The sequence below is a fragment of the Ammospiza caudacuta genome, chromosome 1, assembly GCF_027887145.1.
Source record: "Ammospiza caudacuta isolate bAmmCau1 chromosome 1, bAmmCau1.pri, whole genome shotgun sequence".
NCBI lineage: Eukaryota > Metazoa > Chordata > Aves > Passeriformes > Passerellidae > Ammospiza > Ammospiza caudacuta.
Genome location: NC_080593.1, coordinates 155290266 through 155316585, shown reverse-complemented (window position 1 = coordinate 155316585; position 26320 = coordinate 155290266). Strand labels below are relative to the sequence as shown.

The 26320-nt window shown below is 45.4% G+C and overlaps 1 protein-coding gene across 1 annotated transcript in view; it reads right to left on the bottom strand.

Annotated features, from left to right (window-relative positions):
• LOC131562298 (maestro heat-like repeat-containing protein family member 1) overlaps positions 1-26193 on the bottom strand; it is a gene marked incomplete at its 5' end in the record, with an annotated part of 95633 nt that extends 69440 nt beyond the window's left edge. The window contains 7 exon segments of the mRNA XM_058811953.1: positions 925-1004; positions 1977-2159; positions 9955-9981; positions 12232-12378; positions 19468-19590; positions 22759-22878; positions 26089-26193. Coding sequence (XP_058667936.1) covers positions 925-1004; positions 1977-2159; positions 9955-9981; positions 12232-12378; positions 19468-19590; positions 22759-22878; positions 26089-26193 — 785 coding nt within the window.
• Positions 26194-26320: the final 127 nt, after the last annotated feature.

Here is a 26320-nt window from a genome sequence, read left to right as displayed (position 1 = left end):
GGCTCTGGAGTTCTCGGAATTCCAGGAATTTCAGGAATTCCCAAGGATCCCAACCCCAAATCCCAAATCCCCATCCTGGAATTCCAGGAATTTCGGGAATTCCCAACGATCCCAACCCCAAATCCCAAATCCCCATCCCGGAATTCCCCAGAGGCTCTGGAGTTCTCGGAATTCCAGGAATTTCAGGAATTCCCAACAATCCCAACCCCAAATCCCAAATCCCCATCCCGGAATTCCCGGGAGGCTCTGGAGTTCTCGGAATTCCAGGAATTTCGGGAATTCCCAAGGATCCCAACCCCAAATCCCAAATCCCCATCCCGGAATTCCCCGGAGGCTCTGGAGTTCTCGGAATTCCAGGAATTTCAGGAATTCCCAAGGATCCCAACCCCAAATCCCAAATCCCCATCCTGGAATTCCAGGAATTTCGGGAATTCCCAAGGATCCCAACCCCAAATCCCAAATCCCCATCCCGGAATTCCCGGGAGCCTCTGGAGTTCTTGGAATTCCAGGAATTTCGGGAATTCCCAAGGATCCCAACCCCAAATCCCAAATCCCCATCCCGGAATTCCCGGGAGCCTCTGGAGTTCTCGGAATTCCAGGAATTTCGGGAATTCCCAACAATCCAACCCCAAATACCAAATCCCGGCCCATTCCCAAATCCCCATCCCGGAATTCCCGGAATTTTGGGAATCCGAGAGTGGAACCCCAAGCAAGGATCCACCCCCAAATCCCAGCCCCGAATCCCAACCCTGGAATTTTGGGAATCCCAGGAATGGTGGGAATCCACGAGGAGCCCAAATCCCAAATGCCAGTCCCAGAATTGCCGGAATTCCCGGAATTCCGGGATTCCCAAATGATCCGAGCCCAAATCCCAATGCCAGAATTCCCGGAATGTTGGGGATTCCGGGATATTCCCAAGGATACACCAGGTGCGCGCAGGCGCTCAGCGCTTCCTGCCGCAGCCGCGGCCGCGGCGCCTCCGGCGGCTCCGCCCGCAGGAATTCCTGGGAAAAGGGGAAAAAAACAACGGGAATGGGGACGGAATGTTCTGGAATGTTCCGGAATGGGCCCCCTGGAATGTTCTGGAACGGCCCCTCTGGAATGTTCTGGAATGGTCCCCCTGGAATGTTCTGGAATGGCCCCTCTGGAATGTTCTGGAACGGCCCCTCTGGAATGTTCTGGAATGGCCCCCCTGGAATGTTCTGGAATGGCCCCTCTGGAATGTTCTGGAACAGCCCCTCTGGAATGTTCTGGAATGGTCCCCCTGGAATGTTCTGGAATGGCCCCCCTGGAATGTTCTGGAATGGTCCCCCTGGAATGTTCTGGAATGGTCCCCCTGGAATGTTCTGGAATGGCCCCTCTGGAATGTTCTGGAATGGTCCCCCTGGAATGTTCTGGAATGGTCCCCCTGGAATGTTCTGGAATGGCCCCTCTGGAATGGTCCCCCTGGAATGTTCTGGAATGGCGCCTCTGGAATGGCCCCTCCCAAATGTTCTGAAATGTCTCCTCTGGAATGTTCTGGAATGTTCCTTCTGGAGGATCCCAAGGGGATCCAAAGGGAGCCGGTCTCTCACGGCCCCATCCCAGTTAATCCCAGTCCATCCCAGTCCACTCCCAGTATCCCGTTATCCCATCCCAGTTAATCCCAGTCCCTCCCAGTCCATTCCCAGTATCCCGTTATCCCATCCCAGTTAATCCCAGTCCCTCCCAGTCCATTCCCAGTATCCCGTTATCCCATCCCAGTTAATCCCAGTCCCTCCCAGTCCATTCCCAGTATCCCGTTATCCCATCCCAGTTAATCCCAGTCCATCCCAGTCCATTCCCAGTATCCCGTTATCCCATCCCAGTTAATCCCAGTCCATCCCAGTATCCCGTTATCCCATCCCAGTCCATCCCAGTCCATCCCAGTCCATTCCCAGTATCCCGTTATCCCATCCCAGTCCATCCCAGTCCGTCCCAGTCCGTCCCAGTCTCACCACCATGAGCGCCACCAGCTCGGCCTTGCGGGCGATGCTGCCGCAGCCGCCGGGGCCGTTCCCGGGGTAATTCCCGGGGTAATTCCCGGAATCGTTCCCGGAGTCGTTCCCGGAAGTGCCGCAGGCCAGGGCTTGGCTGATCATGGAGACGCTGCGGGCCAGGCTCAGCTTCAGCACCGGGTCCTGGGGACGGCAACGGAACCGGGATCACAGGGGTCGGGATCGGCCCGGAACTGGGATCGGGATCAGCGGCATCAGCCCGGAACCGGGATCAGCCCAGAACCGGGATCAGCCCGGAACCGGGATCAGCCCAGAACCGGGATCGGCCCAGAACCGGGATCAGCCCAGAACCGGGATCGGCCCAGAACCGGGATCGGGATCAGTGGGATCAGCCCAGAACCAGGATCGGGATCAGCCTGGAACCGGGATCAGCCTGGAACCGGGATCAGCCTGGAACCGGGATCAGCCCAGAACCGGGATCGGAATCAGCGGGATCAGCCCAGAACCAGGATCGGGATCAGCCCAGAACTGGGATTGAGATCAGCCTGGAACTCAGATTGGGATTGGCCCAGAACCGGGCTCAGCCTGGAACTGGGACTGGGATCAGCCAGAACTGGGATCAGCCTGGAACTGGGATCAGGATCAGTGGGATCAGCCCGGAACCAGGATTGGGACTGGCCCAGAACCGGGATCAGCCTGGAATCAGGATTGGGATCAGCCAGAACTGGGATCAGTCTGGAACTGGGATTGGGATCAGTGGGATGAGCCCGGAACCGGGATTGGGATCAGCCTGGAATCAGGATTGGGATCAGCCCAGAACTGGGATCAGCCTGGAACCTGGATTAGGATGAGAGGGATCAGCCCAGAACTGGGATCGGGATCAGCCCGGAACTGGGATTGGGATGAGTGAGATCAACTTGGAACTGGGACTGGGATTGGCCCAGAACCGGGATCGGCCCAGAACTGGGACTGGGATCAGCAGGATCAGCCCAGAAACTGGACTAGGGATTGGCTGGGAACAGGGATTGGGATCAGTCCAGAACCGGGATCAGCCCAGAAACTGGGATCGGGATCAGTGGGATCAGCCCTGAACTGGGATTGGGATCAGCCTAAAACTAGGATTGGAATCAGCCCAGAATCGGGATTGGGATCAGCCCAGAACTGGGACCAGGATCGGACTGGAACCAGGACTGGGATCAGCCCGGAACTGGGATTGGGACCAGACTGGAACTGGGACTGGGATCAGCCCAGAACTGGGATTGGGATCAGACTGGAACTGGGACTGGGATCAGACTGGAACTGGGATTGGGACCAGACTGGAACTGGAACTGGGATTGGGATCAGACTGGAACTGGGATTGGGACCAGACTGGAACTGGGATTGGGATCAGCCTGGAACTGGGATTGGGATCAGCCTGGAACTGGGATTGGGACCAGACTGGAACTGGGATTGGGATCAGCCCGGAACTGGAACTGGGATTGGGACCAGACTGGAACTGGGATTGGGATTGGGACCAGACTGGAACTGGGATTGGGATCAGCCCGGAACTGGAACTGGGATTGGGACCAGACTGGAACTGGAACTGGGATTGGGACCAGACTGGAACTGGGATTGGGATCAGACTGGAACTGGGATTGGGATCAGACTGGAACTGGAACTGGGATCAGACTGGAACTGGGATTGGGACCAGACTGGAACTGGAACTGGCATTGGGATCAGCCTGGAACTGGGATTGGGATCAGACTGGAACTGGGATTGGGATCAGCCTGGAACTGGGATTGGGACCAGACTGGAACTGGGATTGGGATCAGCCCGGAACTGGAACTGGGATTGGGACCAGACTGGAACTGGGACTGGGATCAGCCCAGAACTGGGATTGGGACCAGACTGGAACTGGGATTGGGGTCAGACTGGAACTGGGATTGGGACCAGACTGGAACTGGAACTGGGATTGGGACCAGACTGGAACTGGGATTGGGACCAGACTGGAACTGGAACTGGGATTGGGACCAGACTGGAACTGGGATTGGGACCAGACTGGAACTGGGATCATTTGGGTCAGGATTAGCTCAAACACTGGGATTATTTGGATTAGTGTCATTGTGATTGGGATCATTAGCATTGGGATTATCTGGACTGGGATTATTTGGACTGGGATTATTAGGATTATTAGGATCACTGGGATTATTTGGATTATGAGGATCACTGGGATTATTTGGATTGGGATCACTGGGATTTGAATTATTTGGATTGCTTGGATTATTTGGATTATTTGGATAAGGATCACTGGGATTTGGATCACATGGATTAGGATTATTTAAACTGAGATTATTGGAACTGGGATTATTTGGATTATTTTGATTAGGATCATTGGAATTGTGATTATTTGGACTGGGATTATTGGGACTGGAATTATTTGGATTATTTGGATTGGGAAGACAGCGATTGGGATTGGGATTATTGGGATTGGGATCACTGGGATTTGGATTATTTGGATTGTTGGGATTATTTGTATTGGGATTTTTTTGGACTGGGATTATTGGGACTGGGATTTTTTTGATTATTTGGATTGGGATCACTGGGATTTGGATTATTTAGATTGTTGGGTTTTTTTGGATTATTGGGATCACTGGGATTGGGGTCATTTGGATTGGGATTATTGAGATTGGGATCATTTGGATTATTGAGATTGGGATCATTGGGATCTGGATTATTTGAATTGAGATTATTGGGACTTTATAATCATTGGGATTGGGATTATTGGGACTGGCATTATTTTGATTATTTTGATTTGGATTATTTGGACTTGGATTATTCAGATTATTGGGACTGGGATGATTTGGATTATTGGGATTGGGATGATTTGGATTATTGGGATTGGGATTATTTGGATTATTTGGATTATTTGGATTATTTGGATTATTGGGATTATTTGGATTATTGGGATTATTTGGATTGGGATCATTGGGAACATTTGGAGTGGGATTATTTAAACCGAGATTATTGGGACTGGGATTATTTGGATTATTGGGATTGGGGTCACTGGGATTGGGAATATTGGGAATATTGGGATTATTGGGATTATTTGGATTATTTGGATTGGGATCATTGGGAACATTTGGAGTGGGATTATTTAAACTGAGATTATTGGGACTGGGACTATTTGGATTACTGGGATTGGGATCACTGGGATTGGGATTATTTGGATTGTTGGGATTATTTGGATTATTTGGATTATTTGGATTGTTGGGATTATTTGGATTGTTGGGATTATTTGGATTATTTGGATTGGGATCATTTGGAACATTTGGAGTGGGATTATTTAAACCGAGATTGTTGGGACTGGGATGATTTGGATTATTGGGATTGGGATTATTTGGATTATTTGGATTATTGGGATTATTTGGATTGGGATCATTGGGAACATTTGGAGTGGGATTATTTAAACCGAGATTATTGGGACTGGGATGATTTGGATTATTGGGATTGGGATTATTTGGATTGGGATTATTTGGATTATTTGGATTATTTGGAGTATTTGGATTGGGATCATTGGGAACATTTGGAGTGGGATTGTTTAAACTGAGATTATTGGGACTGGGATTATTTGGATTATTGGGATTGGGATCACTGGGATTGGGATTATTTGGATTGTTGGGATTATTTGGATTATTTGGATTATTGGGATTATTTGGATTATTGGGATTATTTGGATTATTTGGATTGTTGGGATTATTTGGATTATTTGGATTGGGATCATTGGGAACATTTGGAGTGGGATTATTTAAACCGAGATTATTGGGACTGGGATGATTTGGATTATTGGGATTGGGATTATTTGGATTATTGGGATTATTTGGATTGGGATCATTTGGAACATTTGGAGTGGGATTATTTAAACCGAGATTGTTGGGACTGGGATGATTTGGATTATTGGGATTGGGATTATTTGGATTATTTGGATTATTGGGATTATTTGGATTGGGATCATTGGGAACATTTGGAGTGGGATTATTTAAACCGAGATTATTGGGACTGGGATTATTTGGATTATTGGGATTGGGATTATTTGGATTGGGATTATTTGGATTATTGGGATTATTTGGATTATTTGGATTGGGGTCATTGGGAACATTTGGAGTGGGATTATTTAAACTGAGATTATTGGGACTGGGATTATTTGGATTATTGGGATTGGGGTCACTGGTATTGGGAATATTGGGATTATTGGGATTATTGGGATTATTTGGATTTTTTGGATTGGGATCATTGGGAAAATTTGGAGTGGGATTATTTAAACTGAGATCATTGGGACTGGGATTAATTATTTGGATTATTGGGACTGGGATCACTGGGATTGGGATTATTTCATTGGTGGGATGATTTGATTATTTGGATTGGGATTATTGGATTGCAATAATTTGGATTATTGGATCATTGGGATCACTGGGAGCACTGGGATTATTGGGATTATTTGGTTTGGGATCACTGGGATTGGGATTATTTGGATTGGAATCATCCCGGAAACCGGGATCAACCCTAAAAATACACTGGAAGAGAATTAAAATAAAATAAAATAAAATAAAATAAAATAAAATAAAATAAAATAAAATTCAAGAAAAATCCCAGAGTCCCAGCAAAACCTGAAAATTCCAGAAAAATCCAGGAATTTCCAGAAAAATCCAGGAATTTCCAGTAAAATCCGGGAATTCCCCCCCCCAAAAAATCCAGGAATTCCAGGAAAACCCGGGAATTCCCGAAAAACAATCCAGGAATTCCCAAAAAATCTGGGAATTGTTGCGGAAGCCGTTAGTGGCAGCGAGAGAGAGGCGTTAGCGGAGCCCAAGGAGGGAATTCCAGAGGGGAAAATCCCACGGAAAATTCTGGAATGCCCCAATCCAAATCTCGGAATTACCCAATTTTGGAATAGTGGAATTGTTCAATGATGGGATCATGGAATCTCTGGAATTATGGAATGGTGGGATGCCGGAATCACGGAATTATGGAGGTGCAAGGTCACGGAATTTCGGGAATTGTGGAATTCCGGGATCACGGAATGGTCAAATTTGTGGAAGTCTGGGATTGCGGAATTCCCGAATTCCAGAATTATTTAATGCTGGGATTGTGGAATTGGTGGAATTGTGGAATTCATGCAATTCCAGAATCAGGGAATTATGGAATTTCTGGAGTTGATGGAATACTGGGATCGTGGAATTCCAGAATCAGGGAATTATTGAATCGTGGGATCATGGAATTGATGGAATTCACGGAATTCTGAGATCATGGAATTTATGGAATTCATGGAATTCTGAGATTGTGAAATTCCAGATTGGTGGAATTCTGGGATCGTGGAATTCCAGAATCAGGGAATTATTGAATTTTGGGATTGTGGAATTTACAGAATTCACGGAACTGTGGAATTCATGGAATTCACGGAATTCACGGAATTTACGGAGTTTATGGAACTTATGGTATTATGGGAGTATGGAATTCCAGAACAATGAAATTATGGAATTCTGGGATCGTGGAATTCCAGAACCAGGGAATTATTGAATGGCGGAATCATGGAATTGATGGAATTCATGGAATTCTGGGAATCATGGAATTGATGGAATTCACAGAATTCTGGGATTGTGGCATTCCAGATTGATGGAATTCTGGGATCATGGAATTCCAGAATCAGGGAATTATTACATTTGGTGATTGTGGAATTCATGGAATTCTGGGAATCGTGGAATTGATGGAATTCACGGAATTCTGAGATTGTGGCATTCCAGACTGGTGGAATTCTGGGATAATGGAATTTATGGAATTGTGAAATTCTAGACTGATGGAATTCTGGGATCGTGGAATTCCAGAATCAGGGAATTATTGAATGGCGGGATCATGGAATTGATGGAATTCATGGAATTGATGGAATTCACGGAATTCTGGGATTGCGGCATTCCAGATTGGTGGAATTCTGGGCTAATGGAATTTATGGAATTGTGAAATTCTAGACTGATGGAATTCTGGGATCGTGGAATTCCAGAATCAGGGAATTACTGAATGGCAGGATCATGGAATGGACGGAATTCATGGAATTGATGGAATTAACGGAATTCTGGGATTGTGGCATTCCAGATTGGTGGAATTCTGGGCTAATGGAATTTATGGAATTGTGAAATTCTAGACTGATGGAATTCTGGGATCGTGGAATTCCAGAATCAGGGAATTACTGAATGGCGGGATCATGGAATTTATGGAATCCATGGAATTCTGAGAGCATGGAATTGATGGAATTGATGGAATTTTGAAATCACTGAATTCCAGAAGCAGGGAATTAATTACTGAATCATGGCATCATGGGATTTATGGAATTCTGGGATCGTGGAATTAAGAAATTGCAGAATTTCAGAAGGGTGGAACGATGGAATTGTGGGCTCGTGGGATTTATGGAATTTTGGAATTCCAGAACAACGGGAATTTGGAATTCTAGAACTGTGGAATTGTGGAATTCATGGAAATCCACAATTACGGAATTCGGCTGTCGTGGAATGTATGGAATTCTGGAATCCCAGATTCATGGCACCATGGAATTCCAGAAACAGGGAATTATTCCATTTGGTGATTGTGGAATTCGTGGAATTCTGGGAATCATGGAATTGATGGAATTAACGGAATTCTGGGATTGCGGCATTCCAGATTGGTGGAATTCTGGGATAATGGAATTTATGGAATTGTGAAATTCTAGACTGATGGAATTCTGGGATCATGGAATTCCAGAATCAGGGAATTACTGAATGGCGGGATCATGGAATTTATGGAATCCATGGAATTCTGAGAGCATGGAATTGATGGAATTGATGGAATTTTGAAATCACTGAATTCCAGAAGCAGGGAATTAATTACTGAATCATGGCATCATGGGATTTATGGAATTCTGGGATCGTGGAATTAAGAAATTGCAGAATTTCAGAAGGGTGGAACGATGGAATTGTGGGCTCGTGGGATTTATGGAATTTTGGAATTCCAGAACAACGGGAATTTGGAATTCTAGAACTGTGGAATCGTGGAATTCATGGAAATCCACAATTACGGAATTCTGCTGTCGTGGAATGTATGGAATTCTGGAATCCCAGATTCATGGCACCATGGAATTCCAGAAACAGGGAATTATTCCATTTGGTGATTGTGGAGTTCGTGGAATTCTGGGAATCGTGGAATTGATGGAATTCATGGAATTCTGAGATCGTGGAATTCTGGGATTGCGGAATTCCAGATTGGTGGAATTCTGGTATAATGGAATTGTGGAATTTATGGAACTCTGGGCATTCCGGAATTCCAGAATCAGGAAATAACTGGATTTTGGGATAGTGGAATTTATGGAATTCACGGAATTCTGGGATCGTGGAATTCCAGAATCAGGGACTTACTGAATTTGGGAAATGTGGAATTTGTGGAAGGATGGAATTCAGGGAATTGCGGAATTCATGGAATTCTGCGATCACGGAATTGTGAAATTTTTGGAATTCATGGAATGCTGGAATTGTGGAATTACACATTCAGGGAAATGTTGAATTTTGGAATTCTGGAGTTACTGAATTCTGGCATCATGGAATTTACGGAATTCTTAGACCACGGAACTACAAAACAATGGAGTTGTGGAATTATGGAATTACAGGATTGTGGAATTTCTGGAATTGTGGAATTCTGGGATCATGGAATTTATTAAATTTATGGAATTGCAGAATTCCAGAAAAATGGAATTACTGAATTTTAGGGTTGGGGAATGAATGGAGTTTTGGGCTCATGGAATTCTGGGCTGGAATTTCCAGCCCCCTGGGCCAAGAAAAGCCTTTTCCCCTCCCTTTTCCCAGGAATTTTCCTGGGAATTTTCCCAGAATTCCGGATTTTTCTCAGGAAGCGCTTCCAGCCCGGAATGAGAAGAAAAAGCAGAAAGAGAAAAAATTCCAAGGCCAATCCCAAAATTCCCTACCTTGGTCTCTACTTTTATTCCCAGAACCTGAACGAGTGGAAAAAACAAAATTCCCATCAGGAAAATCCCAAATTCCACTGGGAAAAACAAAATTCCGGCATGAAAAATGAAATTCCAACCGGGAAAAGCCAAAACCCCATTGGAAAAATTGCAATTCCAGTGGGAAAAGCAAAACTCCCTTGGAAAAAAAACAGAATTCCCCCGGAAAAAACCAATTCCAGCAGGAAAAAATGGAATTCCATTGGAAAATATGAAATTCCATTGGGAAAAAATGAAATTCCAAGGGGAAAAACCCAATCCCAAAACTTTCAAAACCCCTGGAATGACCTTTTAAAAAAAAAAAAAAATCCCAGGAAATCCTGGAAAATTCTCAAGAATTTCCCATGAAATTCCCAGGAAATTGTTGGAAAATTAAAAAAAAAATTTCATGAAAAATTCCCAGAAAATTCCTGGAAAGTGCAAAAAAAATTCCCGGGAAATTCCAACGCAGAATTCCTGGAAAATTCTCTGAAAATTCACAGGGAATTCACAGAAACTTTAAAAAAATTCTCCAAAAATTAAAAAAAAATTCCCTCTAAGTTCCCATAAAATTCCTAATAAATTCCCAATAAATTTCCCAGTGCTGACCAGTTCCTCCAGGTGCCGCCGCCGCTCATTGAAAATTCAATTACACTTTTTTCCAAAATTCCCTCAAATTTTCAGAAAAAAAATCCCATTAAATTCTCTGTAAATTCCAAAAAAAAAATTCCCGAAAAACTGTCAGAAAAAGTTTGGAGACTTCCTGTAAAATTTCCAGAAAATACTTGTAAAATTTTGAGAAAATTCCTGAAAATTCTCAGAAAATTCTTGGAAGATGCTCCCAAAATTCCCCCAAAAATTCCTTTCATATTCCCAGAAGTTCCCCAAAAAATCCTCCAAAAAATCTCAGAAAATTAAAAAAAAATTTTTAAAAATCCAAAAAATTCAGGAAAACCCCCTCAAAAATTTCCCCCCAAATCCCCCAAAATTAAAAAAAAAAAAAATCCCAAAAAATCCCCAAAAATTCCACCAACAATTCTCAGAAAAGTAAGAAAAAAATTCCAAAAAAATGTCAAAAAAATCCCCAAAATAAATTAAAAAAAAAAATCCCCCAAAAATCTCCAATAAATCCCCAATAAATTCTCATTTCTGACCTCGGCGTGCCGGTGCTGCAGGAGTTGCTGCAGCAGCTCTGGGACTGCTCATTGAAAATTCAATAAAAATTGATTAAAAATGTCCCAAAAAATTTGAAAAAAATCCCTAAAAGATCCCCCCAAAATTCCCAAAAAACTCCCAGAAAATGTTTGGAAACTGCCTGTAAAACTCCCTGAAAATTCTCCTAAAATTCCCCAAAAATTTCCAGAAAATGATCAGAAACTTCCCCGAAAATTCCCAGAAAATTCTTGTAAAATTCCCAGAAAATTTTTTAAAAATCTCCAAAAATTCCTTGAAATTCCCAGTAAATCCCCAAACACTCCCTCCAAAATTACCAGAAAATCAGAAAAAAAAAAAAAAAATTCCAAAAAAATCCCCAAAAATCCCCGAAAATTCTCAAGAAATTCCCAGTAAATTCACAATACATTTTTAATAAATTTGTGATAAATTCCTGATGAATCCCCGCCGGTCATTAAAAATTCAATAAAAATTGATTTAAAAATTCCCTCCAAATTCCCCCAAAAATTTGAAAAAATGCCAAAAAAAATCTCCAAAAATTCCACCAACAATTCTCAGAAAAGTAAGAAAAAAATTCCAAAAAAATTCAAAAAAAATCCCCAAAAATCCCCGAAAATTCTCAATAAATCCTCAGTAAATTCCCAATAAATTCCCATTAAATTCACAATAAATTCCCGATGAATCCGCATGAATTTCCGATAAAATCCCCGGAATTCTGACCTTGGTTTTGGCGTGCTGCAGGAGCCGGGGCAGCAGCTCCGGGGGCGCCGCCGGTCATTAAAAACTCAATAAAAATTGATTTACAAATTCCCAGAAAATTCCCCCAAAAATTTGAAAAAATCCCCAAAAAATCTCCAAAAATTCCACCAACAATTCTCAGAAAAGTAAGAAAAAAATTCCAAAAAAATTCCAAAAAAATTCCAAAAAAATTCCAAAAAAATTCCAAAAAATTCCCGAAAATTCTCAATAAATTCTCAGTAAATTCTCAATAAATTCTCAGTAAATTCTCAATAAATTCCCATTACATTCACAATAAATTCCCGATGAATCCCCATGAATTTCCGATAAAATCCCCGGAATTCTGACCTTGGTTCTGGCGTGCTGCAGGAGCCGGGGCAGCAGCTGCGGCGCCAGGCGCGAGCGCAGCAGCTCCGGGGGCGCCGCCGCCGCCACGCGGCCGTAACAGAGCAGCAGGGCCGCGCGCTGCCTCTCCTGCTCCGCATCGCTGCGCTCCTGGGGGCAAAACATGGCAAAAACATGGGATAAACACGGAATAAACCATGGGAAAAACATGGGAAAATGGGGGCAGCATGAGGGCCGCGCGCTGCCTCTCCTGCTCCGCATCGCTGCGCTCCTGGGGGAGAAAAACATGGCAAAAACATGGGATAAACATGGGGGAAACATGGGAAAAACATGGCAAAAACATGGAATAAACATGGGGAAAACATGGAATAAACCATGGGAAAAACATGGGAAAATGGGGGGAGCATGAGGGCCGCGCGCTGCCTCTCCTGCTCTGCATCGCTGCGCTCCTGGGGGAGAAAAACACGGGAAAAACATCGGATAAACATGGGGGAAACATGGGAAAAACATGGCAAAAACATGGAATAAACATGGGGAAAACATGGAATAAACCATGGGAAAAACATGGAATAAACCATGGGAAAAACATGGGAAAATGGGGGCAGCATGAGGGCCGCGCGCTGCCTCTCCTGCTCTGCATCGCTGCACTCCTGGGGGAGAAAAACACGGGAAAAACATCGGATAAACATGGGGAAAACATGGAATAAACCATGGGAAAAACATGGGAAAAACACGGAATAAACCATGGGAAAAACATGGGAAAATGGGGGCAGCATGAGGGCCGCGCGCTGCCTCTCCTGCTCCGCATCACTGCGCTCCTGGGGGAGAAAAACATGGGAAAAACATGGGATAAACATGGAGGAAACATGGAATAAACATGGGGAAAACATGGAATAAAACATGGGGAAAACATGGAATAAACCATGGGAAAAACACGGAATAAACCATGGGAAAAACATGGGAAAATGGGGGGAGCATGAGGGCCGCGCGCTGCCTCTCCTGCTCCGCATCGCTGCGCTCCTGGGGAGAAAAACATGGGAAAAACATGGGATAAACATGGAGGAAACATGGAATAAACATGGGGAAAACATGGAATAAAACATGGGGAAAACATGGAATAAACCATGGGAAAAACATGGAATAAACCATGGGAAAAACATGGGAAAATGGGGGGAGCATGAGGGCCGCGCGCTGCCTCTCCTGCTCCGCATCGCTGCGCTCCTGGGGGAGAAAAACATGGCAAAAACATGGGATAAACATGGGGGAAACATGGGAAAAACATGGCAAAAACATGGAATAAACATGGGGAAAACATGGAATAAACCATGGGAAAAACATGGGAAAATGGGGGGAGCATGAGGGCCGCGCGCTGCCTCTCCTGCTCCGCATCGCTGCGCTGCTGGGGGAGAAAAACACGGGAAAAACATGGGATAAACATGGGGAAAACATGGAATAAACCATGGGAAAAACATGGGAAAAACACGGAATAAACCATGGGAAAAACATGGGAAAATGGGGGGAGCATGAGGGCCGCGCGCTGCCTCTCCTGCTCCGCATCGCTGCGCTCCTGGGGGGGAAAAACATGGCAAAAACATGGGATAAACACGGGGGAAACATGGAATAAACATGGGGAAAACATGGAATAAACCATGGGGAAAACATGGAATAAACCATGGGAAAAACATGGAATAAACCATGGGAAAAACATGGGAAAATGGGGGGAGCATGAGGGCGGCGCGCTGCCTCTCCTGCTCCGCATCGCTGCGCTCCTGGGGGAGAAAAACATGGCAAAAACATGGGATAAACCATGGGGAAAACATGGAATAAACATGGGGAAAACATGGAATAAACCATGGGGAAAACATGGAATAAACCATGGGAAAAACATGGAATAAACCACGGGAAAAACATGGAATAAACCATGGGAAAAACAACATGGGAAAATGGGGGGGGCACAAGGGCGGCCGCTGCTTCTCCTGCTCCGCTTTGCTGCGCTCCTGGGGAAAACCATAGGGAAAATCATGGGACAAACATGCGAAAAACATGGAAAAATTGCGGGGGAACTATGGGGAAAATTGGGGGGAAAATATGGGGAAAATATGGGAAAAATTGGGGGAAAATATGGGAAAATGGGGGCAGCAGGAGGGCGGCTTCTCCTGCTCCGCTTCACTGCGCTCCTTGGGGGACAAAAACATGGAATAAGCATGGGAAAAACATGGAATAAACATGGGAAAAACATGGGAAAATTGGGGAGAAAATATGGGGAAAAACATGGGAAAACCATGGGAAAAGGGGGGGAGCACGAGGGCGGCCGCTGCTTCTCCTGCTCCGCTTCGCTCCTCTCCTGGTGGGGAACATGGAAAAACATGGGATAAACATGGGGAAAAACATGGGACAGTTGGGGGGAAAATATGGGGAAAAACATGGAATAAACATGGTATAAACCATGGGAAAAACTGGGAATAAACCATGGGAAAAACATGGGAAAATGGGGGGAGCATGAGGGTGGCCGCTGCTTCTCCTGCTCCGCTTCCCTGCGCTCCTGGGGGGGAAAAACATGGGATAAACATGGGATAAACATGGGCAAAAACATGGAAAAAACATGGGAAAATTGGGGGGAAAACATGGGGAAAAACATGGAAAAAACATGGGAAAATTGGGGGGAAAACATGGGGAAAAACATGGAAAAAACTTGAAATAAACCACGGGAAAAGCATGGAATAAACCATGGGAAAAACTGGGAAAATGGGGGGAGCACCAGGGCGGCCACTGCTTCTGCTGCTCCGCTTCACTCCTTTCCTAGGGGGAAACAGGGAAAAAACATGGAATAACATGGGAAAAACATGGGATAAACATGGGAAAAACATGGAATAAACCATGGGAAAACCATCGAATAAACCATGGGAAAAACTGGGAAAATGGGGGAAACACGAGGGCGGCCGCTGCTTCTGCTGCTCGGCCTCACTGCGCTCCTGGGGGGGACAGAAATATGGGATAAACATGGAATAAACATGGGAAAAACATGGGAAAAACATGGAAAATTGGGGGAGAAATGTGGGGAAAAAAATGGAAAAATTGGGGGGGAAAATATGGGGAAAACATGGGAAAAACATGGGAAATTGGGGGGGAAGATATGGGGAAAACATGGGAAAAACATGGAAAAATTGGGGGGGGAAAATATGAAAATATGGGGAAAACATGGGAAAATATGGGGAAAACATGGGAAAAACATGGAAAAATTGGAGGGGGGGAAATACGGGGAAAACATGGGAAAAACATGGGAAAATTGGGGGGGAAAATATGGGGAAAACACGGAAAAATTGGGGGGGAAATATGGGGAAAACATGGGAAAAACATGGGAAAATTGGGGGGGAAAATACGGGGAAAACATGGGAAAAACATGGGAAAATTGGGGGGGGGAAATACGGGGAAAACATGGGAAAATTGGGGGGGAATATGGGGAAAACATGGGAAAAACACGGGAAAATTGGGGGGGGAAATATGGGGAAAACATAGGGAAAACATGGAAAAATTGGGGGGGAAAATATGGGAAAAACATGGGAAAATTGGGGGGGAAAATACGGGGAAAACATGGGAAAAACATGGGAAAATTGGGGGGGAAAATATGGGGAAAAACATGGGAAAAACACGGGAAAATTGGGGGGGAAAATATGGGGAAAACGTGGGAAAATTGGGGGGGAAAACATGGGGAAAACACGGGAAAATTGGGGGGGAAAATACGGGGAAAACATGGGAAAAACATGGGAAAATTGGGGGGGAAAATATGGGGAAAATATGGGGAAAACACGGAAAAATTGGGGGGGAAAATATGGGGAAAACATGGGAAAAACATGGGAAAATTGGGGGGGAAAACATGGGGAAAACAAGGGAAAAACATGGAAAAATTGGGGGGGGGAAATACGGGGAAAACATGGGAAAAACACGGGAAAATTGGGGGGGAAAATATGGGGAAAACATGGGAAAAACATGGGAAAAACATGGGAAAATTAGGGGGGAAAACATGGGGAAAAGATGGGAAAAACATGGGAAAATTGGGGGGGAAAATATGGGGAAAACACGGAAAAATTGGGGGGGAAAATATGGGGAAAACATGGCAAAAACATGGGAAAATTGGGGGGGAAACATGGGGAAAACAAGGGAAAAACATGGGAAAATTGGGGGGGAAAATATGGGGAAAATATGGGAAAATTGGGGGGAAAATATCAGGGAAAATTGGGAGTAATAGGGGGAAAGTACGGAAAAAAAAGAGGGGAAATGGGGGGGAGAAATAGGAGGGAAATGTGGAAAAATGGGAGAAAAATGGGGGAAAACGGGGGAAATGGAGGGAAAAATAGGGAAAATGGGGGTAAGGATTGGGGGAAAATAGGGAAAAATTGGAGGGAAAATAAAGGCAAAAAGCAGGGAAGTGGGGGGGGACACAGGGGTAAAAACAGGAGGGAAAATGTAGGGAAAACATGGAAAAAACATGGGGAAATATAGGGAAATATAGGGGATAAATTAGAGGAAATAGGAGGGGAAATGGGGGAAAATATGGGAAAAATGTAGGGAAAATATGGGGAAATTTGGGAGGGTAAATATAGAAAAAATGGGGGGAAATGGGGGAAAAATATGGGAAAAATATGGGGAAATTTGGGGGTATAAATATAGAAAAATGGGGAGAAATGGGGGAAAAATATGGCAAAAATGGAGGGAAAAATATGGGGAAATTTGGGGGATAAATATGGAAAAAAATGGGGAAATTTGGGGGGATAAATATAGAAAAAATGGGGGAAATAAGGGAAAAATATGGGAAAAATGCAGGGAAAATATGGGGAAAACTGGGGGGGATAAATATAGAAAAATGGGGGAAAATGGGGGAAAAATATGGGAAAAATGTGGGGGAACATATGGGGAAAATTGGGGGGATAAATATAGAAAAATGGGGGAAATGGGGGAAAATATGGGGAAAATGGAGGGAAAATATGGGGAAATTTTGTGGGTGTAAATATGGAAAAAATGGGGGGAAATGGGGGAAAAATATGGGACAAATGTAGGGAAAAATATGGCGAAATTTGGGGGGATAAATGTGGAAAAAATGGGGGGAAATGGGGGAAAAAATGGGGGATAATTGAGGAAAAATTGGGGAAAATGGAGGGGGAAATTTGTGCGAAATGGGAGGGGAAAACTGGGGGGAAAAATGGGGAAGAAGGAGGGAAGAAGGGGAGAAAAAGGGAAAATGAGCGGAGATTGAGGGGAAAACCAGGGAAAAATTGGAGGGAAAATAAAGGCAAAAAGCAGGGAAGTGGGGGGGGACACAGGGGTAAAAACAGGAGGGAAAATGTAGGGAAAACATGGAAAAAACATGGGGAAATATGGGGAAATATAGGGGATAAATTAGAGGAAATAGGAGGGGAAATGGGGGAAAATATGGGAAAAATGTAGGGAAAATATGGGGAAATTTGGGAGGGTAAATATAGAAAAAATGGGGGGAAATGGGGGAAAAATATGGGAAAAATGGAGGGAAAATATTGGGAAAATTGGGGGGGATAAATATAGAAAAAATGGGGGGAAATGGGGGAAAAATATGGGAAAAATATGGGGAAATTTGGGGGATAAATATGGAAAAAAATGGGGGGAAATGGGGGAAAAAATGGGGAAATTTGGGGGGATAAATATAGAAAAATGGGGGAAATAAGGGAAAAATATGGGAAAAATGCAGGGAAAATATGGGGAAAACTGGGGGGATAAATATAGAAAAATGGGGGGAAATGGGGGAAAAATATGGGAAAAATGTGGGGGAACATATGGGGAAAATTGGGGGGATAAATATAGAAAAATGGGGGAAATGGGGGAAAATATGGGAAAAATTGGGGGGATAAATATAGAAAAATGGGGGGAAATGGGGGAAAATGTGGGAAAAATGGAGGGAAAATATGGGGAAAATTGGGGGGATAAATATAGAAAAATGGGGGGAAATGGGGGAAAATATGGGAAATATGGAGGGAAAAATATGGGGAAATTTTGTGGGTGTAAATATGGAAAAAAATGGGGGGAAATGGGGGAAAATATGGGAAAAATATGGGGAAATTTGGGGGTATAAATATAGAAAAAATGGGGGAAATGGGGGAAAAATATGGGAAAATGTAGGGAAAAACATGGGGAAATTTGGGGGTGTAAATATGGAAAAAAATGGGGGGGAAATGGGGGAAAAAATGGGGAAATTTGGGGGGATAAATATAGAAAAAATGGGGGAAATAAGGGAAAATGTGGGAAAAATGGAGGGAAAATATGGGGAAAATTGGGGGGATAAATATAGAAAAATGGGGGGAAATGGGGGAAAATATGGGAAATATGGAGGGAAAAATATGGGGAAATTTTGTGGGTGTAAATATGGAAAAAAATGGGGGGAAATGGGGGAAAAATATGGAAAAATGTAGGGAAAATATGGGGAAATTTGGGGGTGTAAATATAGAAAAAATGGGGGGAAATGGGGGAAAATATGGGAAAAATATGGGGAAATTTGGGGGTATAAATATAGAAAAATGGGGGAAATGGGGGTAAATATGGGGAAAATGGAGGGAAAATATGGGGAAATTTTGTGGGTGTAAATATGGAAAAAAACGGGGGGAAATGGGGGAAAAATATGGAAAAATGTAGGGAAAATATGGGGAAATTTGGGGGTGTAAATATGGAAAAAATGGCGGGAAATGGGGGAAAAATATGGGAAAAATGGAGGGGAAAATATGGGGAAAATTGGGGGATAAATATAGAAAAATGGGGGGAAATGGGAGAAAAATAGGGGGATAATTGAGGAAAAATTGGGGAAAATGGAGGGGGAAATTTGTGCGAAATGGGAGGGGAAAACTGGGGGGAAAAATGGGGAAGAAGGAGGGAAGAAAGGGAGAAAAAGGGAAAATGAGCGGAGAATGAGGGGAAAAACAGGGGGGAAAATGGGGGAAAAATCTGGGGAAATGGGGGGAGAAAATGGAGGACAGAAATCCTAAACATTTTCCAGAAAACTCCCAAAAATTCCCAGAAAATTTCCAAAAAAAAATTCCCAGGAAATTCCCAGAAAATTCTTTGGAAAATTCCCAGGAAATCCCAAAAATTTCCTGGAAAATTGACGGAAAGTGAGTAGAAAATGAATTGAAATGAATTGAAAGCTCCCTCAGCTGCTGCTGGGAATTCCCATTTTTCCCATTTTCCCAACTTTTCCCCGTTTTCTCCCCAAATTCCCACCTTGAAGAGGCTGAACAAGCCCTGGGATTTCCTGAAGGCGTCGGATTTCTCAAATTCCTCCAATTTCTCCAAAGTTTCCTCCAGGTGCTTCCGGGCACAGATCCCAAAGCACAGCGAGAGACCCTGGAAGGAATTTTGGGAATAAAATCCTGCGGCGAAATTCCCAAAGTTTTTCCAGGATTTATTCCCCAGCTCTTGGCTTGCGTCAAGGGAATTCTCTTTTTTCCACCTTTTTTCCCATCTTTTTTCCACCTTTTCTCCTGGTTTTCCATCTTTCTTCCCGTCTTTTTTCCATCTTTTATTTCCTTTTTTCCCACCTTTTTTTTCCCAGCTGGAAAAGTTGGAAAAAATATGGAAAAAAAATGCTCCAAGGAATGGAGAAGAAAAAGCTGGAAAATGGAAAACAATCCGGAAAAAAGACGGGGAAAAAGCTGAGAAAAAAAAAAAAAAGTGAAAAAAAAAACCCCTGGGAAATGGAAAAAATAAGGAAAAAATGGAAAAAAGCTGGAAAAAAAGGGAAAAAATCTGGAAAAAAGACCCGAAAAAAGTTGGGGAAAAAAAGATGGGAAAAAGGTGAAAAAATCTTTTCCAACACTCCCAATTCCCATTTTCCTTGTCCACGAGCACCTCTGGCTGAAATCCCAGGAATTCCACCAGAATTCCCTGGAAATTCCATCCCACCCCCTCCCAGCCAGAAACCCCTTCCCAAAATCTGGGAATTCCTGGAATTCTGCGATTTTATCCACAATTTCCCTGCAATTCCACCCTTTTTTTTGCCCCCATCCCCTTGAAAATTCCCATTGCCCGCCCATACGCAGAAATTCCCGATTCATGCAGCGCCTCCCAGCCCTTCCCAGCACGGAAACCCCGGGATTTTCTGCGCATTTCTCTGGGAATTCCCAGTCCCAGATTTTCCCCAATCCCATTTTCCCATTCCCAGATTTTTCCCCATTCCCAGATTTCCCCACTCCCATTTCCCATTCCCAGATTTCCCCATTCCCAGATTTTCCCCGTTTTCCCCATTCCCAGATTTTCCCCGTTTTCCCCATTCCCAGATTTCCCCACTCCCATTTCCCATTCCCATTTTCCCCATTTCCAAATTTCCCCAATTCCCCGATTTTTCCCATTCCCATTTTCCCCATTCCCAGATTTCCCCAATCCCAGATTTCCCCCATTTTTCCCCATTCCCAGATTTCCCCCAATCCCACTTTTCCCACTCCCATTCCCAGATTTTCCCCATTTTTCCCCATTCCCATTTCCTGTTCCCATTTTGCCCCGTTCCCAGATTTTCCCCATTCCCAGATTTTCCCCGTTTTCCCCATTCCCAGATTTTTCCCATTTTCCCCCATTCCCATTTCCCCATTCCCAAATTTCCCCATTCCCAGATTTTCCCCATTTTCCCCATTCCCAGATTTTTCCCATTTTTCCCCATTCCCAGATTTCCCCGTTCCCAAATTTCCCCATTCACATTTCGCCGTTCCCAGATTTCTCCATTCCCAGATTTTCCCCATTTCCCCATTCCCAGATTTCCCCACTCCCATTTCCCGTTCCCATTTTCCCCCATTTCCATTTCCCCATTCCCATTTTTCCCCACTCCCAAATTTCCCCATTCCCAGATTTTCCCCATTCCCAAATTGCCCCACTCCCATTTCCCCATTCCCAGATTTCCCCATTCCCATTTCCTGTTCCCATTTTCCCCCATTCCCAGATTTTCCCCATTCCCAGATTTTCCCCGTTTTCCCCATTCCCAGAGTTTTCCCATTTTCCCCCATTCCCAGATTTCCCCATTTCCATTTCCCCATTCCCATTTTTCCCCACTCCCAAATTTCCCCATTCCCATTTCGCCGTTCCCAGATTTCCCCATTCCCAGATTTCCCCCAATCCCACTTTTCCCACTCCCATTCCCAGATTTTCCCCATTTTTCCCCATTCCCATTTCCTGTTCCCATTTTGCCCCGTTCCCAGATTTTCCCCATTCCCAGATTTTCCCCGTTTTCCCCCATTCCCAGATTTTCCCCATTTTCCCCATTTTCCCCCATTCCCATTTCCCCATTCCCAAATTTCCCCATTCCCAGATTTTCCCCATTTTCCCCATTCCCAGATTTTCCCCATTTCCCCATTCCCAGATTTCCCCACTCCCATTTCCCGTTCCCACATTTCCCCATTCCCAGATTTTCCCCAATCCCATTTTTCCCACTCCCATTCCCAGATTTTCCCCATTTTTCCCCATTCCCAAATTTCCCCATTCCCATTTCCCGTTCCCATTTTCCCACATTCCCAGATTTTCCCCATTCCCAGATTTCCCCGTTCCCAAATTTCCCCATTCACATTTCGCCGTTCCCAAATTTCTCCGTTCCCAGATTTTCCCCATTTTTCCCCATTTTTCCCCATTCCCAGATTTCCCCCATTTTCCCCATTCCCAGATTTTTCCCATTTTCCCCATTCCCAGATTTCCCCATTCCCATTTCCTGTTCCCCTTTTTCCCCCATTCCCAAATTTCCCCATTTCCATTTCCCCATTCCCATTTCGCCGTTCCCAGATTTCCCCATTCCCAGATTTTCCCCAATCCCATTTTTCCCACTCCCATTCCCAGATTTTCCCCATTTTTCCCCACTCCCATTTCCCCTTCCCATTTTGCCCCGTTCCCAGATTTTCCCCATTCCCAGATTTTCCCCATTTCCCCCATTCCCAGATTTCCCCACTCCCATTTCCCATTGCCAGATTTTCCCCATTCCCTGTTTTCCCCATTCCCAGATTTTCCCCAATCCCAGATTTTTCCCCATTCCCAGATTTTCCCCGTTTTCCCCATTCCCAAATTTCCCCATTCCCATTTCCTGTTCCCATTTTCCCCCATTCCCGGATTTCCCCACTCCCATTTCCTGTTCCCATTTTTCCCCACTCCCAAATTTCCCCATTCCCATTTCGCCGTTCCCAGATTTCCCCATTCCCAGATTTTCCCCAATCCCATTTTTCCCACTCCCATTCCCAGATTTTCCCCATTTTTCCCCACTCCCATTTCCCCTTCCCATTTTGCCCCATTCCCAGATTTTCCCCATTCCCAGATTTTCCCCATTTCCCCCATTCCCAGATTTCCCCACTCCCATTTCCCATTGCCAGATTTTCCCCATTCCCAGATTTTCCCCAATCCCATTTTTCCCATTGCCATTCCCAGATTTTCCCCATTTTTCCCCATTCCCATTTCCTGTTCCCGTTTCCCCCATTCCCCGATTTTCCCCATTTTTCCCCATTTTTCCCCACTCCCAGAATTCCGGGTTCCCCGCGGGTTCCTGACCTCCCTGTCGGCCTCGTGGTGTCCCCGGGCGCCGTCCAGGAGCTCCTGGAGCTGCTCCCGCACCGGCCCCGCCCGCGGACACAGCGACAGCGACAGCCCCAGCGCCCGGTACAGGAACACCTGCAACGGAACAAAACCAAAAATCGGGAATTTTAGCCGGGAAGGATGGAAAAAATTGGGAATTCCAAACAGATTTTGGGGTGGGAAAGCCAGAATTGCCAAGGGATTCCTGCACCGGCACACAGGGACAGGGCCAGGCCCAGCACCCGGTACAGGAACACCTGGAATGGAACAAAATTAAAAATCGGGAATTTTAGCCAGGAAGGATGGAAAAAATTGGGAATTCCGAAGAGATTTTGGGGCGGGAAAGCCAGAATTGCCAAGGGATTCCCGCACCGGGGACACAGAGCCAGAGCTGAGCCCCAGCACCCGGTACAGGAACAGCTGGAATGGAACAAAATTAAAAATCGGGAATTTTAGCCAGGAAGGATGGAAAAAATTGGGAATTCCGAAGAGATTTTGGGGTGGGAAAGCCAGAATTGCCAAGGGATTCCCGCACCAACCCCGCCTGGGGACACAGCGACAGCGACAGCCCCAGCACCCGGTACAGGAACACCTGGAAAGAAACAAAATTAAAATCGGGAATTTTAGCTGGGAATGATGGAAAAAAACAGAATTCCCAAAGGATTTGGGGTGGGAAAGCCAGAATTCCCAAGGGATTCCCGCACCAGCCCCACCCGCGGACACAGGGACAGCGACAGCCCCAGCACCCGGTACAGGAACACCTGCAACGGAACCAAACCAAAAATCGGGAATTTTAGCCGGGAAGGATGGAAAAAATTGGGAATTCCAAAAGGATTTGGGGCGGGAAAGCCAGAATTGCCAAGGGATTCCCGCACCGGCCCTGCCCGGAGACACAGGGACAGCCCCAGGCACTGGTACAGGAACAGCTGGAATGGAACAGAACCAAAAATCGGGAATGATGGAAAAAACCAGAATTCCAAAAGGATTTGGGGTGGGAAAGCCAGAATTCCCAAGGGATTCCCGCACCGGCCCCGCCCGCGGACACAGGGACAGCGACAGCCCCAGCACCCGGTACAGGAACACCTGCAACGGAACAAAACCAAAAATCGGGAATTTTAGCCAGGAAGGATGGAAAAAATTGGGAATTCCGAAGAGATTTTGGGGTGGGAAAGCCAGAATTGCCAAGGGATTCCCGCACCGGGGACACAGAGCCAGAGCTGAGCCCCAGCACCCGGTACAGGAACAGCTGGAATGGAACAAAATTAAAAATCGGGAATTTTAGCCAGGAAGGATGAAAAAAATTGGGAATTCCGAAGAGATTTTGGGGTGGGAAAGCCAGAATTGCCAAGGGATTCCCGCACCAACCCCGCCTGGGGACACAGGGACAGCGACAGCCCCAGCACCCGGTACAGGAACAACTGGAAAGAAACAAAATTAAAATCGGGAATTTTAGCTGGGAATGATGGAAAAAACCAGAATTCCCAAAGGATTTGGGGTGGGAAAGCCAGAATTGCCAAGGGATTCCCGCACCGGGGACACAGAGCCAGAGCTGAGCCCCAGCACCCGGTACAGGAACAGCTGGAATGGAACAAAACCAAAAATTGGGAATTTTAGCCGGGAATGATGGAAAAAATTGGGAATTCCGAAGAGATTTTGGGGTGGGAAAGCCAGAATTGCCAAGGGATTCCCGCACCAGCCCCACCCGCGGACACAGGGACAGGGCCAGGCCCAGCACCCGGTACAGGAACACCTGCAATGGAACAAAATTAAAAATCGGGAATTTTAGCCGGGAATGATGGAAAAAATTGGGAATTCCGAAGAGATTTTGGGGTGGGAAAGCCAGAATTCCCAAGGGATTCCCGCACCAACCCCGCCTGCGGACACAGGGACAGCGACAGCCCCAGCACCCGGTACAGGAACAGCTGGAATGGAACAGAACCAAAAATCGGGAATGATGGAAAAAACCAGAATTCCAAAAGGATTTGGGGTGGGAAAGCCAGAATTGCCAAGGGATTCCCGCACCAGCCCCACCCGGGGACACAGCGACAGCGACAGCCCCAGCGCCCGGTACAGGAACACCTGGAATGGAACAAAATTAAAAATCGGGAATTTTAGCCAGGAAGGATGGAAAAAATTGGGAATTCCGAAGAGATTTTGGGGCGGGAAAGCCAGAATTGCCAAGGGATTCCCGCACCGGCACACAGGGACAGGGCCAGGCCCAGCACCCGGTACAGGAACACCTGGAATGGAACAAAACTAAAAATTGGGAATTTTAGCCGGGAATGATGGAAAAAATTGGGAATTCCGAAGAGATTTTGGGGTGGGAAAGCCAGAATTGCCAAGGGATTCCCGCACCAACCCCGCCTGGGGACACAGGGCCAGCGACAGCCCCAGCACCCGGTACAGGAACAGCTGGAATGGTGACAGAAACATTGGGAATTTCAGCTGGGAAAACCTCAGGATGGAGCAGGGAACATTCTCAGATCTTCCCCATTCCCAGATTTCCCCATTCCCAGATTTCCCATTCCAATTTCCCCATTCCCCGATTTTCCCCATTCCCCGATTTTTCCTATTCCCATTTTCCCCATTCCCAGATTTTCCCCCATCCCAGATTTTTCCCCAATCCCATTTTCCCCAATCCCCAGATTTCCCAATCCCAGATTTTCCCCATTTTTCCCCATTCCCAGATTTCTCCATTCCCAGATTTTCCCCAATCCCATTTTCCCCATTCCCAGATTTTCCCCATTCCCAGATTTCCCAATCCCAGATTTTCCCCATTTTTCCCCATTCCCAGATTTCTCCATTCCCAGATTTCCCCGTTCCCATTTTTCCCATTCCCACATTTTTCCTATTTCCATTTTCCCCGTTCCCACATTTTCCCCCATCCCAGATTTTCCCCAATCCCATTTTCCCCATTCCCAGATTTTCCCCATTCCCAGATTTCCCAATCCCAGTTTTTCCCCATTTTTCCCCATTCCCATTTCCCCATTCCCATTTTCCCATTCCCAGCTTTCCCCATTCCCAGGTTTTCCCCAATCCCATTTTTCCCATTCCCATTTTTTCCCCATTCCCCCCTTCCCAGATTTTCCCCATTCCCAGATTTTCCCCATCCCCAGATTTTTCCCAAATTTTTCCCTTTTTTTTCCCCATTCCCATTTTTCCAATTTTTCCCATTTGTTCCCCATTTTCCCCATTCCCAGATTTTCCCCACTGCCATTTTTCCCATTTTTCCCAGATTTTTTCCCATTTTCCCCAGATTTTCCCCATTTTTCCCATTTTTCCCAGATTTTTCCCATTTTTCCCCACCTTTTCCTGCTGGGATCCGTCGGAGGCGCGGAGCTGCCGGGAGGTTTCGGTCACCAAGGGACAAATCCAGGATTTATCCGGGAGAGATTCCAGGGATTCCTGCAAAAACTGGGAGAGGGAATGGGGGTCTGGGAATTCCGGGAATTCCAGCCGGGAATCCCAAATTCCTACGGAAAAATCCCTTTGGAATTCTGGTTTCCCACCCCAAATTTCCACACGGAAAATCCCTTTG